General features: G+C 39.6%; 1 protein-coding gene across 6 annotated transcripts in view; it reads left to right on the top strand.

The window, feature by feature from the left end:
• Window positions 1–18,470, top strand: part of tenm2a (teneurin transmembrane protein 2a) — a 667,726-nt gene that overhangs the window by 403,257 nt on the left and 245,999 nt on the right. For 5 of the 6 annotated variants that reach the window (XM_072664035.1, XM_072664037.1, XM_072664038.1 and 2 more), the window contains one exon: window positions 4,928–5,200. The exons of the other annotated variant lie outside the window; for it this stretch is intronic. In XM_072664035.1, the coding sequence (XP_072520136.1) occupies window positions 4,928–5,200 (273 nt within the window). The remainder of the gene's footprint in view (window positions 1–4,927; window positions 5,201–18,470) is intronic. 6 annotated transcript variants of the gene reach the window in all.

Raw genomic sequence — 18,470 nt, forward strand, 5'->3', positions numbered from 1 at the left:
CATTCATAGTACTTCATTATTAGGAATGTAGGGAAACCAAACTAAAACTGTGCTAAAGCATCATTCATGACAGATACCGGTGGTAGTATGTCAGCTAGGAGGTTACCATAAACTCTTTTCTAAATTTATTAAGCTTAAGTTTTACCACCTTTCTTAAGACTTTCAAAACACAGCAATTACAATGACAGATTGCAGTTGTGGGCAGAGCATGTATAGGTACGTTTTCTACTACCTTTAGTCTAGTGATGTGCTAACTGTAGAGTTGTGATCTGTAGCTGCAGTGGACTGTAGTAGCCTGTACTTACACTGTACCTAAATGTAGTCACCTCTCCCTTTATGACATTTAGCTGAAGCCCTTATCCAGAGCATCTTACAAGGTTGCGCATATTATAGACTGGATCAATGTAGTGTTAGGAGTCTTGCCCGAGTACTCTTATTGGTATTACGCAGCATAGTCACCCCGATCAATTCAAACCACAGCCTCCCACAGGGGGTGGTAGCTCACTGGCAGGTAGGGGTGTTAAACATTGCGCCACACCGACCACTAATAGTTTAGTCCATAGATAAAAAAACATCAATCTTCAATCCATTGTGATATTCAGTCTATTATGATACTTAATACAGTTGAACTGATTAAACACCTGTGACCAATCAGCACAAATCAACAAACCTACTCTGGTTTTCCACCTCCCACGCTCTAATCTCATTAGCAGATTAGGCAGCAAGGTAGGAACAGTTCGTTTTTCTTCATTCAAATTTGGGTTAAAGTATTGAATCGAGCATCCTGCATCGTGAGTCTGATTGAATCAGGGGTGAACCTGCATGAATCGCTACACCACTGCTTAATGCTGCTTTAAATGAGATAAGAATCTTATTTGCAGTTCAACCAGTTCAAACTGTTTTAAAATGTCTGTGTACATAACTCTCTCATTTTTTTGTTGTCCCCAAACAAGCGCATGATCTTGAACAAACGAATTCTTGCTGGTCCACACTTAGTAGAGAAGACTGTTAATGATTGAAATTGCACTTTTCGTTCTTAGCTGATTGTGAGGGATTGCACCGACAATGCTCTTTTAATTACTATACAGAAGAAAGTGGCTGCGCATGCCTTTTCCCCTTAATTGCTTTTCCTTCAGCTTAGCTGTAATTGGGCCTCCATTGTGTTTATTGATTTAGTTTGATGTGCTTTAATCTGGATGATGTTATACTGTATATTTATCTGGGGATGGGCGCTGGGGGCAGAGCAGCCGTTGGGGAATGTTGGCAAGGCGCAGTAGGTTTGCTATGTGTGTGAGTGTGCGTGTGTGTGTGGCAAGATGGATGAGAGGTGCACGGCAGGCATGCGCTGCAGGGTACAATAGGCCCGTTAAGCCTAGCCACAGGTTGCCTTGCTCTGTACACGGCCCAGTGTCTGAACTCAGATCCACTAGCTTAAGCCCTCAGACCTGCCTCCGCCTGTAGCTCTGAACCTGTGTGTTCAGTCAACATTCTGGGCCACATGCACTAAACCTTTTGCCCCAGGTTGGAGGCTTCAGCTTGTAACTCCTATGACACTGACTTTTCTGAGTTATTGTTTCCCAAACGTTAGTTTTCTGGTCTAGAGTTATGTTAAACGAGTGTAGAATTGTATAGTGGGAATGTCTTTTGATGGCTCCAGTATATCTATGTGCCCTTTAAGTTTTGGAAGACTGGATATTTTAGAATTAATATATATTAATAATTTTGCCTCTTAATTACATATTTATATTATATGTCTATTATACTTCTTAGGCATTGACTTCTTAGACTCAGCCTTTTATTGGTTAAAATACATAAGGTAGCCCTGCTTAAGCTTCTCATAATACTTTTAAGGAATTTTAGCTCATGACAGAACTGGTGTAATTTAGTCAAGTGTGTTGGCCTCCTTGCAGCCTGATCTCCTAGTGAAAGCATCCACATTAGTTGTGTCTAGTTGTGATTCACAGGAACCTCAACTTCTAGAGATGAAAGAAATACAAGCGATTCCTGTTTCCTGTAGTATTGAATCACAGCTGAGAATCTCAAATCTACACCTAAACCTAATCGTAACCTAATATTGACCTACACCTTAATCTACTCCTTAATCTACACCTACCCCTATTATTAACCTTTACTTTAATCTACTCCTTAATCTATACATAACCTAATCTTTACCTAACCTGGACCTACACCGTAATCTACACCTAAACATATCTTTAACCTTACCTTGATTTACACCTTAATATACATCTAAACTTAATTTTACCCTACATTTTAAGATACTCCTTAATCTTGCCGTAGCCTTGCTCAAGCTTTTCATAAAACTTGGGATACTGGAATTTTAGCTCATGATGGAACTGGTGTAATTAACCAGTTCTAATTAAACCTGACTTTAACCTAAACTTAATCTACACCTAAAAGAAGCACGTATTACTGTGGCTTAAAAGAGATCCTTTTGACCCACTGAAAAACAAATTAAAGGTGAATTAAATCTGTCTCCAATCAGTAAAGTCATTTAAATGACCTCCTATATGTACAAAGAAGATGTTCTGAGAAATAAACCATAAATAAATGTATGTCGACAGAAAAGTGCGGAGTAATGAAAAATTACGTTTAAAAGTCTTCCACCTAAGTATATGTAAACCTTTATTTCCAACTGTACATGTATCTGTCTGTCTCTCTCTCTCTCTCTCGTTCTTCTGTGTTACCCCTTATATAGGCCAAAAGACATCCTGCCTGTTTGTCAGGGAGAAAAGGAGCTTAGTGACAATGGATATACAGTGCAGACGGAGGAACGAGACGATAGCAGACGCTGTCAAAATCAGTTTTCCGGCGCAGTCTAGATCATTGTCAAGAATATTGTTTCAGTAGACACTGTCAGGCTTTGTTGAATTCCTTGCCTTAGGGTCGGAATAGAGCTGTCTGTTTATGTGGCTGAGAATGGATTATGTGTTCACAGATAACCTACTGTATCAAATGAAAAGAGAAGCGGTTGTTATTGGTACTGAAAAGAACTCAGAGAAGATTTAGACAACAGAGTCAGAATGTTAAGTAGCATTTTACAGCATTAGGCAGTGGAGTAGGTTAGCTTATGTTGAACTAGATGAAAGATTTAAAGGCATCAAGATTACTTATGTTATGTTTAGTCTTTTGAATGAATGTGTAAAGGAGTTCCATATAATACTTTAAAATACACACTATTGGACCTCAAGGACCTGATTGTAACTTTGAGACACAGTACATTTATAATGTTTTTACAATAGAAAACCTTATTTCTGATCATGTATCCAGGAAGACATTGATAAACATTAATCTTTTACATTAATCATAGTCTTTTAAAAGTATACATATTAGTCAATGACTGCTGTATGCTAGTGAAGCCCTATCAGGTATTGCTTTCTCATTCATTTGAAAAAGGACATTTCTACTGGAACGCATCCACAAGTCGTATTTCTTATTCATAAAGTTGAGAGAGTCTCATCAAATCCAAGGTAAAAGAGGTAGAAATCCAAGATGGTCGCACCATACATCATCAGTAATAAAAGCGGTAGTGTTATCGACACTTCTCTTTATTTGTCTCGTTAAATCAGCCGTACAAATGGTACTGTCCAACTTCTACCTGTGGATGTGCTTCCATGAATTTCAGATGTCCAAAATACTGTATGATCAACAGTGCTATCCTGGGACAATGCTAACAATGCTAAGTAATGGTTGGTTAAGCTAGCTGTGGTAAACTCCAAAACTGATTTTTGGAAATGTTTTGAAATTATGTACTTATGTGTTGTGAATGTTCAACTAGAACCCAGTGAACCTGGGTGTGACATCATTCCTAGTTCAGACATCCAACTTCCAAGGTAAATGTAATGCAGCATAGCTCAATCTTCAGATTTCAGAACCACTTTCACAATAAAAAAATAAAACTAATGTAAATCCAGTATAAAGTAATACATAGACTACATATCACACACACTCCTGATTTTCCTGCTTTGTGGATATGCCAACCCAATATGACACACTGAAAAAAAGGACATATCACTGGATCATCATTTGCCCCACTGAGACTTTTTTGTATAAATATTGTATAAAGACTTTTATACTTTTATACTTTTATACTTTTTTTATACTTTTAACTCATAAAGATAACATAGAACCCTATAGATTGTCTATTATAATAAACTATCCATCTCATCAACCTGTTAACTAAACTCCCCATTCTAGAAACCCTAAGCTAACTAACACTAACATCAGTTGACTTACATGCACTAAATGGACAAAAGTATTGGGACACCTGGTCATTCATTGTTTCCATGGTATTGAAATGCAGCTTATCCTGCATTTGTTTTAGTAACTGTCTCTACTGTCCAAGGAAGGATTTCTACTAGATTTTAAAGCATTGATTGACAATTGAATTGCATTCAGCTACAAGAGTGTTACAGGGTGATAGATGAAGCACCAACCATCATCCAACAGAACACACCTCCACTGCTCCACAGCTCAATGCTGGCAGGTTATGCCAATAAGTTTGTGGTTATCTGCTTCAGAGAGTCCTATTCTATTGGCGATATTCCTCTACAGGGACAAGACAAGCTGTGTGTGTGGGCATGGTGCAACTGAAAGTAGCTGAATGCATTCATTAGAAGGGATGTCCGCAAATATTTGGACATATACAGTATATAGTGTGTAGTTAACATGCTAACACATGACTATATTATACTGTATAAACACACGTATAGTAAAACTGGCCGCAGCCGAAAAAACAAAAAACAAAATCAGAGACTCGTGGAAAGCGTGGAAAATCGTCTCCACGCTTTCAGTGGCATAACTTTTGCTAGTTCCTCCAGACTCTCTTCATGCTCTGTAAACAAAACCCATCACCTCCCACTGGAGTGAATAGTCTGTGAAGCTGCTCTCGCTTCTTGTGTGTTCTTAGGGAACTTCACTCTGGCTGAGTTGGGAATCTGTGAGCCTGCCCCCCATCAGAACGCCTACTGCCCAGACCTGGGGCTACTGCATGGCTATTCTCTGAGCGCCGGCTCCGACGCAGACTCGGACCCTGAGGGCCCCATCTCTCCAGAGAGAGCCATGCAGCTGTGGAGCACTCGCGACATCAAATCCCGCCGCAGCTCCGGCCTGTCCAGCCGTGAAAACTCCGCCCTTACCCTCACCGACTCGGAGAATGAAAACAAGTCTGATGACGAATCAGGTAGGAAGGGGTGGAGGGGAGGAGGGGTAAGTTACTCAGAGCGAGATGAGAGTGAATGCTTGAGGCTCTTGCAGTGGTATTTTGGGAAACTGCGTAAGAACAAAACTTACATGTTTTTTCATTTTCATTCTGTGTGTTGGTGCTTCATTGTGTCTCAACTATAACTATACAAACAGTCTGAGCATCATCTGCACTGTAGAGCTGCACCCTTGTTGGGCACAGTTATAACTAGGGTGGCATCGTTCCAGGTTTTTTCATTTGCAATACTGATTTTGCATCACTGCTTTCAGGCTAAGGTTAGGGTTACCAGGTTAGGGTGGAGGCTAATGTAAGGTTTATAAATGTGCACTGTTGACAAATTTGAATGACCTTAATCATGGAAGCAGAATCAGGTGTTAATCAGTCATGTGTGTCCAATATCTTATCTCCATTTAATAACATCAGTATTGATGCATTAGATACAGTGCAGTCCTGAAAAAAAAAAGAAGAAAAAATAGTAAAACCAATGACCTTACATAGAACCGTGACACCTCCAAGAATCGTTTGGATATTTAAATGGCACTTTTTGCCTGTTTAAAGGATTCTTTTTATAATTCTGCATGGAACCCTTTTTGCTTAGTGTGCAGGTGTATTGCCAACATTATTGACAGCATACTTTGAATAATATCTCACCACCGCTTACACCTAGTGGCACTGCCAGGCAAACAGCATGTGACATTTTAATACGAATCAAACGCAAAGACGGATGAGGGTAAGTAAGAGTCAGGCTGACTCACAGAAGGTGCTCTTATCAAGTAACACATGGTGAGGCTCTTTTTCCTAAAATGTTGCCACACCACACATCTGTTTCGCTCAGTTCTGAAGCTGCCGCCTCCGTTTCCCCCTCTGGTGTTTTCCCTGGCAGTGCTTCTGCGGCACATTCTCTAATTCCGCGCTTCCTCGTTAATTCGGTGTCATCATAAACCCCTGCATGGTTTGCGGGAGGTGTCAAACGAGGTTAATGAAAAGACAAAAAACCCCGCCTCATTAGCGGAGTTCTCACACAACTGTAGCAGTCCTGCAACAGATCCGTCAGCTGTGAACTTCAACATCAGACAAACTCGCGCTGACAATTTATCAAACTCCTCAACAGCTATTGAGTGCATAAAGAAACACCTTGGAAGAGAAGTCGCTTTCATCTCGCCAGCTGATAATTGCTTCTCAGCTAATTGCCATGCTAATCTTCCAGCCACGGTTTGTTAGCATTATTCTCGGTTTTATGGCACAGGACAACGCAAGGATATGGGATGTGCTTGGCGCCACAGTTTCCGGCTTTTGAAACTGCGGGCTTTACATTGTTTGATAATCTCACTGCATAGTCCCATTTTCAGTTTTCCAACAACTTTTAACAGAACTGTTCCATCTTGTTGTCTTGTTGTTTTGTTGTCCCACTATGGGAAAACACATTCAGCTAGAGTAAACAATGCGGAAGGATTTCTATAAGAGTTTATAAGGGTAACCATTCAAGCTGTTTTGCTATATTGTGTGGTACAAGCTGTATTAGCTATATTGTGTTGATAGATGTCTTCACATGTCTGTAAAGCAGTACATACCAAAGAAATTGCTTCAGCAGGTTAGCTCAAGAGCATCACTAATTGTCTAAAATTAGCCACCTTACTGAGGGTGCGAAAACACTTTGAGTGGATGTTTTCTCCCAAAGAAGAAAGGGAATATATTTGAAATGAAAGCCAACGAAGCTGCCTTTTCTGCTCTTTTCTTTATCAAAGACTCTGAAAGCTCTATCTTCCCCTCTCATCTTTTCTTCTTCTTTTCTTTTTGTGTGTATAGAGATGCAAAAGCTCTTTTTCTCTCACTCCGTCATCTTTCACTATTGCCTCATTATGGATGTGTCTGCTCTGCCAGTCAAGCTGAGTGACAGGTGTCACTCACAGAGGCCTCGGGATATGATAGCGTGAATGGGGTCAAGTGGAATTTTCCAGCTATTATCTCTCTTTCGTCTGCTTTCCTAAACACTCCCGATGGCTTGGCGACAGCTCTGAAGCCCGCCAGCAGCTTTTGTCAAAAACATCATTTATACATCTCAAAAATAGGGGTTCCAGAGATGGGTTTAACTGAGGATCCCTGATTGGGCGGCCGACCAAAAGTTTTTGAGAAAAAAAAAATAGCCCCATCTGGTATTTTTGATATTTTGATATGTTTTTTTTTCCCCTCCCATTAAGCTCCTTATATCTCTTCTTTCCCTGCCCACCCCCCCCCCTCCTGTCTGACAGCAAAGCATTAGCCTGCACTTGATTTCAATCAAAGGAAAACCTCTCTATCGACGTATCTCCAAACCACACTCTTTGATTTCAATAAAAAGGCGCTTGTTTTAGCCTCAGATACATATATAGAAAAACAAAACTGGCAGATGAAAGGAGCCCTTCATATAGTATGGCTCCTGGAGCGGCTCCAGCTTGCTTTAAAGGGGAGAGATGAGTCAATAACAAATTAAAGAGTGTGTTACCTCTAGCGAGCGATGAAACAAACCCTCTTTCTGATTCTCGCCTCTATATCGATGGCGCTCTTCTCCGAGTGTATTCCTGGCTCTCGTGCCCTCTGGCACAGCGAGAGTGAAGAGAAGGGTGAGGGGAGGCTGGTAATGAGGCCTTGTGTCCAGTTGATTGTCTAATTAAGCAGCCTGGATGCTGGCTCTGTTGCCCCTCTCTGAGGAGCTCCCAGCCACTGAGTGATTGATTAAGGCCCACTATTCCTCTCACTGCAATGAGTCAGCTGTCCTTACCTAACATTGTCAACGCCGTTGCTGTCCCAGACGCCGCTGTCCCAGGTCCTGCTGATTTCCTTTCTGATTCAAACTGTGGCCTGTCTCACCGTGGCCTAGACTCTACCCTACTCACCTAAGAAACCCTCATGTCTCAGACAGTAACCTTAAAGTAGGACAGGCTGTAAAAAAAAGGCTGTAAACAGTGAACAGTACCCTTCAAAAGTTTTGAAATTCCTGTTAAAATTAAAAAAAGTGTTTTATTGATTTCCTAAAAGAATTCTATCAGAGAACACTTTCTCTACAGGACAAGGTTTATATTTATTCAGTGATTTTAATGATTTTATTGGAAAATCAGGAAACCTACCATACATGCTACATTTGATATTTTTTCACATTATGCTTAATAATATATTAGAAAACAGTAATTAAACTTTAGAATGTGCAGAATTCCTCTGTAGAAGATTCATTCACTTTTTTTATAAAAGCAACAAAAGCAGAGGGTCATTTGATCAGGGGTACTCATTTACATATAATTGTATTGCAGTGTAACTTAAATAAGGGTTCTCTAGAGTGGCATCATTAAATAACCACTTTTGGATCTCTGATATCAATGAGATGTCCGATTGTGAAGAACACTTTTAAAACTTAAAGAACCCATACATAATGTGGAAGTTTCATACAAATAAAGGGTTTTGCCTAGAACTGTATGTCCAAGACAATGAAGAAAAAATAAAGCAGAAGTAAGCTGAAAAACAATGAAAAGCTATAAAAACAGAGTTTAGAGGTTTTCTTAAGACAGTGACGATATATTCCACTGGACACAAATACAGGCCTCAAAATAGCTGGAGTCTGACTCAACTTTTAAAACACGCTGTCTGCCAGTGGAGTCTTTGTTTCAGATTTGTGCAGGTTTATCTCGTTATTTGTGTACATACTGAGCAGCAACCTCCCCACCGCTTCCCCCAGCTGACCACACAGGGACCGGCGGGCCGTTTAGCTGTCATTCCTGCACGCTGCCGTGTCTGTTTGTTTGCATAGGTGTCTGTACTCTGGCCAGATAAGAAATTATCCCGTCATATTGTTGCAGCCCCACGCGACTGGCGGCTGGCGGCGGCCGTTGCCGATCGGTGTTGCACCTCACGTTCGGTAAACAAAGCGGCCCAGGTGCCCCACGCTGAGGCGAGCAGGGAGCTTTTGTCTGCTGGATTATTTGTATTCTCCGGCACTGATCTGCCTCACTAAGCATTTAAGGAGCTTTGTTGGAGATTTGGGGGAGAAAAAATGATGTTTATGCATTTATTTCTTTATTTCTTTTTTTGGTCGCATTTCCATTCCTCTTTTAGAAGAACAAAATAGCAAATGAGATAATTGCCCTTATCTCATTGCATGTTTTCTTCAGTTAAACACATGAAGACACAGCGGAATTTGCAAATATCTAGAGGTGACTCTGCATGAGGAGGACACAGAAGAAGTGGGATGGAATGGCATGCTTTTTTTTAGAGGTGCAGATGGGAGGAATTGTTTACATTTTAAATAAATTAGTAGAAGACAAACAAGATCTTTTCCAAGAATCCATGGAAAACATTTATCTGTTTCTTGGCACATTTCCACTTGGCCATCTTTTGTGACAACAGAATCACAAGAAAACAAAATAAATGTGCTGCTACATGGTGACCCCTGCAATGGCCATGTGCTGTTTCATGACCTTTCCTAAACATAAGCTGAAGGCTTATCCAAAACATGCATATGAAGCTTACTGGTATCAATGTGGTGTTGCTGAGTGTGATATCGCTGCAGTCGAACCATCTGGAGAAACAGAGATTGAGCATTTAATTTAAAAGCTACTGTAACAGCTATTGTTTTGTTGCTGTATCAGATCTAATATGACTCTATGAATAACCATAAATCATTCTTTATGTAATTTTCATTTGCAAATGCAGTGGGAGACATATTAAATCAACATGATTTAATAGAGCCAGTTATGTTTCTTAATGCTAATGTATGGTGAGAGATTTGTGGGAAAGGTAATGCTGGCAATGGAACCCATCAAATAAGTCAAAACACTTCTGTGAAGGAGCTTTAGATACACAGAACTAGCAAGTACTAGATGAGCAAGTCATGAGCCACTTTTAATGCAGGTATTCAATATAAACATTTAAACCTGGACTGAATTATTCTTTTTAGTCTCTTTGGATGAGTTCATTACTTTTTATTGTATGACCTCAAGGAATATTAAAGGTCCTATATATAGAGGTGTATTCATCCCGATCTGCATCTAGAAGTAGTACATGAGGTTCTTTTCATGGGCTCTGTAAAAGGAGATCTCTTTCTGGCCAAGCTAAGGTTCACAGACCTAATGAGATTTATATTTTATCCATGGTTTTATCCCATATTTAATCCTAGGATTTTAAAATAGATTAGATTATTTTTGCCCAAAACTGAAATACTAACCAATTGACTTGGGTACAACAAAGTCAACACAAAAACAATGTAACTCCAAAATGTCAACCTTGAAGGAAAAGCAAAAGCCTTAGTAGCTGTTAATGGAATGCAATATAAAAGTACTTATATCATATATTATTTATTAATATTAGCAATGCAGTTGTGGAGCATTTCTATTGGACCATTCATTATGAAATTTCAACACATTCGATTTGAATCAGATTAGGCCAAAATGTGAAACAGTAAAAATGGAGATGTAAGGTTTTTGCGTGACAGTGATGATATGTAATCAGTAAAAATCAATAATTGTGTATAAAATTGAGAGATTTAGTCCAAAACAGATGGAACATGCAGTAGCTAAATGTTAGCACTTAGAACAGAATATAATAAAAGCATGAGCTAGAACATAGAATGTTGTTTTGTGCTCTGTAGAAAATTGTGTAGATGCATTGTGTAGGAGCTTGTGTGTCTGTATGTGTATGTTGTATAGTGTGGTGTTGGTCCTACTAAGAATTTGAGGTAAATCCCTGTGGAGCTTTTCTGCTGACACCCAAGAGTGACAGAGTGTCACCCTTCACATCCCCAATTGTCTCTGGAGGATTCATTAAAGGTGTTATGTGTTCCCTTTCTCCCCTCTCTCTCACACCTTTTAGACATGCAGATGCAAATCACACAGACAAAGCAAAGGCCCATGTCCTCTATTTCTATACCTTTTTTCAAAATCCAGATTGTGTTAAAGATATATAGACTTGGTGTATAGCAAGTAATGATAACATGCAATCCCGGCAAACTGTCTCATTTACGTCATTCACAGGCCATTTCCTGGCGGCCCAGCAATGAAGATGGACAGGAATTCAACAAGCCTCACGCTTTCAGACAGTCACTTGGCAAGTCTTGACAGCACGACTTGATGGCATGCAGTTTTTTAGACATCAAGGGTGTTGAGGTGGCACTTTTCTCCAGCATTCAAATTTGAGTGAAAATTTAAAGGCACAGTGTTGTGCATTTCACTTTTTCTTTTCTTTTAACGACGTCCACTTCTGACATTTGGGATCCAGACCTAGTCATTATCTCTTTTTAAATGTTTTCAAACCATTTCTAATCTTTCTTTATGCTTTATAATCACAAAGGCTGTTATTGGGAGTTAATCATATTAGTGAAATTACGGGTGAAAAAAAAAATCAGCATGACATTGTTGAAACGATTTTACTTGCAGCTTACTTATCTTTATTTTTAACTTACTGGTGGTAAAAATGGGACAGAAATGATGGTAATATTACAAAAATGACAATATCATTTGTTTATTTAACATCACAAATCACAGACGTACGTGGAGTCCACAGCAGTACTTGTTACGAGCTAAAGTCTTACTATTCGCCTTCTTATTGGAATTTTCAGTTCCACCTTAAATGGTGCAGCATTAGTTACATTAAGTTCCCCCTACAGGCATCTGCATTATTTAAGATGGACTGGAAAATTCAAAAAAGAATGCAATTTCAATTTTATGGCTCCTTGATGTACCCTTCACCACAGCACCAAAGTGAAAAAGAATTTGACAGTTTAGTACCTTTGTTTCTGAGAGTGCAGTGGACTAAACGAAGTGCGGCTCCTTCAGACATTATTTGGAAAATCTTCATTGTTTAAGATTACAATGTTGCATTGTACAACACTTGAGCTTTTCCATATTTACCACAGATTTGAACGACCTGCTTGATTTGTGTCAAATTTTTCAGGTTTCACTTACTTTTACTCCTGCTCGAGTGCCTCCATACTTGAGAAAACCACAGTCTTTCCACAGGATGTGATGGAATATTTGGGATAAATATTAGTAGTAGTAGTGTTAATATAGTTATAGTTTATGGTATTTTATTATGGTATTTATAAAATGTAAAAAGTGCTGTACTGACTGAGATAACAATGACTGACTTGGTGGATTCAGACGGGACTAAAATCACTAAGATAGTACAACAGTAATAGTTACATTACACCACCTCAACATTTTAAACTAATCCTGCCACAAAGGGCTTTTACTCTGACGTCTGTCTCTGACCCTTTGTGCCAACCAGTGTTCAGGTTTTGTTGTAGGAGGTCACTGGAAACACCTGACTTCAACTTTGAGCATTCGGTGCTCTCTAAACACCCAATGTATAGCACGGCTGTGGCTGACTTCTGCTATAGTGTAGCTGTTAGTAACCAGGGCTGTCTAGTTAGCTGTTCAATATTAGTGATTTAGCATAAACGTAACTATTATTGACTAAAATTAATTGATATGAGAAACAATCCAGACTGGAATACTCTTTATAATTTCAGTGTGAATGGTGGGCGGCACTGCTGGAGGCTGGACAGGTGGGGATGTGCGATTGCACTGGTGTTTGTGGTTTTTGTGATCATATGGATGCTTCTCTTGTGTCTGGTTTTCTTCCTCTCTTTCTTTCTCTCTCTCTCTCTCTCTCTCTCTCTCTCTCTAGAAGAAGAGTCATAGAGGGCGAGCGACTGAAAGCTGTTTGAGAGTTTCACAAAGGTCATATTGACTTCCTCCACTAAAGCCACAAAAGGGAAGAGAAGTGAGGGAGGTGTATGTCTGTGTGTGTGATGAGGGCAGGAAGCCCTTTTCTTTGGCACTTTTAGCAGAAGATATTTCCATTGATTGACGAGTTGTTTCAGGCAGGCGAACCTTTTTGGTTTCCCGTCCACCTTTGCAAACTATGAAAAAAATATGGAGTACGGTAGAGCCCACCACACAGAAGCACACACTCATGTGAATGAACACGCTCGAGTCATTAACTCAAAATGATCTGGAACGGCAAAGAGCTAGCCGTTATCAAGATGAATGGGAGCCGAGCACATTGATATTCTCCTCAGGGGAGTTTCTTTTGAGACTCTGATAAACAAAATCATATTCACACTTTCATTTACTCTTAATTTATCTAACACGGCAAGAAGGAAAGAAAAAGAAAAGTAATTCAGGGCATTAAACAGTTTTAATTGTCGTTGAGTTCTGTTGCCACACAACACAGAAGGCACAAACAAATAAAAAAGAGAGAGCTGAGCCGTTTTTCATTTTCCCCCAACCGTTTAGCAGATTTACGGCCGTTCGCTGGACGTGCTTGTAAAGCTGCCTATCCTGACGTCTTTTCGCCAGCGAAAGGAGAACACTTGTAAATTTCTGCAGCTGTGCCGGCACCCCAAATCCAAATAACATTGATCTTGGGGAAAGAATGATTAAAACATGCATTAGGTGGAATAAGAGCCAGCTTGGACATTGATTTAAGCATAAAAAGTCCCTGGCTTTTTACAGTCTTCTCTCTGTGGGTCTCTCTCTCTCTTTCTGTCACTCACTCTCTCTTTCGGTCTCTCTCTCTCCCTCCCTGTGTCCCCTGAGCATGCCGTCCTGCTCTCTCTTGGCTGCAGGCGGTCAGAGCTCCTGTAGCTGTGTTCATTAAAGTCCAGCTTTAGTTAATGAAACAAGCCCAATCCGACTCCTGGGGGGGCTTTTGTGTGCACAAATCAATTGGGTCCTCCGTAAATCTGAAGTGAGCTGTCCTCTCTCATCTGTAGGGCTTGTGTGTCTTCTCCCTCACCCCCACCCCCCTCTGCTGAAGCAACTGTCCACTGGCCCACCGCGATGCAGGATAATAAATCATGGAGCAGGGCTTGACTTTGGTGCCAAAATTGATTAATCTCGTAATTACAGACAGGGAAAAGGAGGCGGTATTTTTAGAAGACTGGCCTTTCCTGGATAGAAGGTCCCTCCTTCCTGTCTCCTGTGCTTTTTACTTTGTCTGCTGCTCGTCTCTCCATCCACGGTCATAGACCTGCACTGATTACAGCTTCCTCTAAGCTGTCTCTCCTGGGATGCTGTAATACTAGAGTGCTGAGATAATCAAGTGCTTGGGCCCCTTTACATGTATTGCAATGTTAAAAAAAAAAAAATCGCCCACACATACCTGTGCTCACTGTAAGCCTTAGAAGCCTATAGTTATTATTGCTGGTAAGTGGTTCATTTAATTTATGTTACACAATTACATTTGTGTAATTGCAGATTTTCCTCTGGTTGCAAAATACAGTTTGTACAGTTAATAATTAATAATTATTACAATAATTAATACAATAGTTATTAAAGTTATTTACACATTTTAACAAATATTAACCAAAAAGTTCTCGTTTCGTTGCATTGCTTTGCGGAAGTTCTGGCATCTGTTCTGTGGCACCTTAAAACAAAACAGGAACTTTCTGGGCCTATAGATCAGCATTATGTCTGGAGGAGGAAGAATGAACACCCTGCCTACAGTGAAGTACGTTGGTGGCTCAATGACTGGAAACCTGCAGTGTGTGTGGGGCACGATGGATACAATCAAGTATCGGAAAATCCTAAGAGAAAATGTCATACCTTCTGGGATGAAGCTGAAGCTTGGGCGTCATTGGACCTTGCAACAGGACAGTTATCCCGATCATATCTCTTGCTTGGTTTTAGAAGAAGATTGTGGAAGATTCTGGAGTAGCCATCATAGTTGCCTGACTTGAATCTCATAGACAAAATCAGCTCATGGAATCATGGTGGATGGGGCAAGGATAGTGCTGTCAGTGTTGTTGGACTGCTGAAGGGTGTGTGTGTGGAAACATCAAACATGCCATGGCATTATACATCACTTGGTGAACAGACTGTAACTTGCATGACTGTCTGTTCAACATAATTGAAAATAAATCTGGGTTAACCTTATATATTTTTTGATTCATGAGTTACTAAGTTACCTTTGTGAGGTTTGTGAGATCCAAACCTCCAAGTCTGAACTGAACCTTGACGTTTGTGTACACTGCAGCCTTAAAAATCACTGAATACTTTTGTTATACTGTATATTTTTGATATGATTGAAAATAACCACAAAAGGTAAAACAAACAAATCAAATAGATCCTTTTCCAGACACATAATAGATCAACTGAAAGCCCCACTTTATGGTTTACAGATCTATAAGTCACTGTAGACTATTAACACATGGCTTCTTTATATCTCTCTTCATGCTGTGCCTCATCTCCATCTCTCAGAACTAGAACTCCACACACTTGCCCACATGCGCATACACACACGTACAAACACACAAACACACACGCTCTTACACATAGAGCTCCTGCTGGGTTATTGTTGCAGAGAGAGTAAAACAACAGTGTTTTTAAGGTGCAGTTGTCTACATCCGGAACAATTTAGCACAACGGGCTCAAAAGGCAGCGATTACCACCGCTAGCCAAACGGTATGGGGCTTCTGTCGCACTGTGGCATGTCAGTGCCACAAAGAAGGCTGTCTGTGTCACAACAGGACTTTTGTTGTTTCAAATAATGTTGCTAATGCACCGATTCCATTTCCCACAAATAGAAACCTTCTTCATGCTAATCGCAAAGCACTTTGGGCCACACGGCAAGTCATAGTTAATTTATCAGACATGATAGCAGCAGTAGTAAAACAGAAGTTTTGATTGTGCGCGAGCAGTGTGAGCAGCCTCCAAAGCTGATTACTCAGTGGAACATTTGACAGGCACAATGTGCTCTAATTCAGTTTTGTAATAGAATCATCAGCGCTAATTCTCAGCTTTGATTTGCAACAAAAGACTGTGATTTAGGATTAGCCGGCACTCCTCAGACACCTGATGTCCACTCCTCCAACTCAGTAGCAAGTTTCATGCCTCTGTTCTCTGGACTTGTCTGGGGTATTTGTGCACGAAGTTCCTGTACTTATCGGGCATGTTAAAAAGCAGCCACTTAAATGTTACACTGCAGACGTTTGTGCTAGACAAAGCAACACTACACTTTTGTTCTTCATTTATCTATTTTGCATTGCTGATAAAATTGGCTTCTGACACTGCTTTATATTCTGTGTCTCTAATGCAATAATCATGTGACTACTGGTGATGTATTTACAGTTACAGATGCATTGCAGCCATACAGCTTATGTAATTACACATGGTTATCCATTTTAGTCTGACTTGTAATTAGACGTGTGTATTACGATGGTTGTAACAGCATATTCTCACTTATGTGATAGTAAATGTGTAAAGGAGTAAAGGTAATTACATGTATATGAACTGCTGCTTGTTACTGTCCTGTTACAACTACTGAGTTACACTTGTGTAATTGCATAATGCATAATTATGAGTTGCATAACATTGTACAATTATTTTAATGTAAATACATGAATTAATTATATAGTTATGGAAGAAATTGCACCACCAACTATAACCATTTGATGGTTCTTGACATTCAATGACATTTTTCATTTTTAAACTTTTTTTTTTTTTTTAAGACTGTACACCCCTGCATTGTCCTTCAAAGTTTTGAGTTTTACCATGAGTAATAAAAAAAAGAAAGAATGAAAAAAGAATGCAAAGGCTATGACACCACAGGCCAATTTTTGTGTTGATTTTTTTCATGTCAATAAGGTAAACACATCAACAGCAATGTATTTAAAAACAAAACAAAAGAAATAAATGAATAAATTGCTGTTGATGTGTTTACATTATTGACATAAAAAAAATCAACACAAAAATTGGCCCGTGGTGTCAAAACCTTTGCATTCTTTTTTCATTCTTTCTTTTTTTATTACTGATGGTACAACTCAAATCTTTGAAGGACAATGCAGGGGTGTACAGTCTTTAAAAAAAAAAAAGTTTAAAAATGAAAAATGTCAAGAACCATCGTATATATATATATATATATATATATATATATATATATATATATACAGAGCGTGTAACTTACTATTTATATTCACTATTTTTGATGTTTTTCATTATTGGACATCATTTAAATCTGGCGGTTTAAACTGTGACAATGTGTCAAAATATCATGATAACAAAAAAATGACAAACTTAGTTGTTATCATTTTCTTTTGTGAATTGATGGCAAATTAATCGCAAACTGCAGTTTTAAGGGGTTAGATCGATCATTGTTGGATGGTGCTTAGCTCATGCTTCAGGACTTACTGGGTTACAGTTCTTGCTGCTTTAAGCTTAATAAACTGATCGAGTTTGTTGGTGGCAGTGCATCATATAAAAGGCTTGGTTATGTTATTAGAGAATTAACACACCATGATAAATTGTACCAAAAAGTGGCTGTGACAGGCCTGTAGCCCTATGCATGAGGCAAGCAAAGTCGTTTAGCTTTATGTGTACCATTCAGTTTGATTCTGTTTGTTTTCCAGAGTCATCTTTGAACTCTGAAATATGCTGCCCATTTTAATTATTTACTTATTCATTTTTATTTCAGGAAGGCCAACACATTTATATCTATCCACTCATCCGGCCTACCGCAGTATAGCTCCTTCCATTACAACTGAAAGTTCATTTTCGAAGATGAGTTGGCACTATAGCTGGCACTATGAAAATCAGTGCAAAAAAAAAAAAAACATCAACAGCGTGTTTATTTTTAAGAGATAAAGAGAGGTGGGAAAGAATTTATTCTGGACTGCTGTGCAATTCTGTTATGTTGATTTTACTCTCAGTCCCATGACTTAAATGCTAAGCAGGTAGCACATTCCTGCACTCTGCAATAGAGTAACAGTTAGTGAGGTAGCTGGGCTAGAGGAAGCCCAATTCTCCCCCAGTCAGAATCAATGAGAAGAGCCCCACTGAGTGTACCAGACAACAGAGCAATAACAGCAGACAGGACAAATCTGAGCATGAATACTATTGCAATTTTGGACTCAATAAAGACGCAGAGGAGACAGCGTTGGAGCAAACCTATGGGGCTGAAGATATTACACACACAGAGCACTTTTTAATGGCTTTGCTTGGGCTGCAATAATTCAGTGCAGGAAATTATTGATCATGGCTGCCATTTCCTTCTTGAGTCACCTCATAAAGAGCCTGCACACTGAAGCGGGTGTGGCCCTGGCATCAGCCCTGTCTCTTCCCCATCATTTTGCATCTCCATAGCATCGATCCACCCACTGGCTTCTATCCCAAAGGTCCAGATGCCTATGCCAATTCAGACGCTAGGGTTTTCTCAGAGTCGCCTTTTCTCAGGACGAGCTATGCCCTTTAGTCAATGTCCTGTTGCCTACCCTGGGTCACTTTTA

The sequence above is a fragment of the Salminus brasiliensis genome, chromosome 19, assembly GCF_030463535.1.
Source record: "Salminus brasiliensis chromosome 19, fSalBra1.hap2, whole genome shotgun sequence".
Classification (NCBI taxonomy): Eukaryota; Metazoa; Chordata; class Actinopteri; order Characiformes; family Bryconidae; genus Salminus; species Salminus brasiliensis.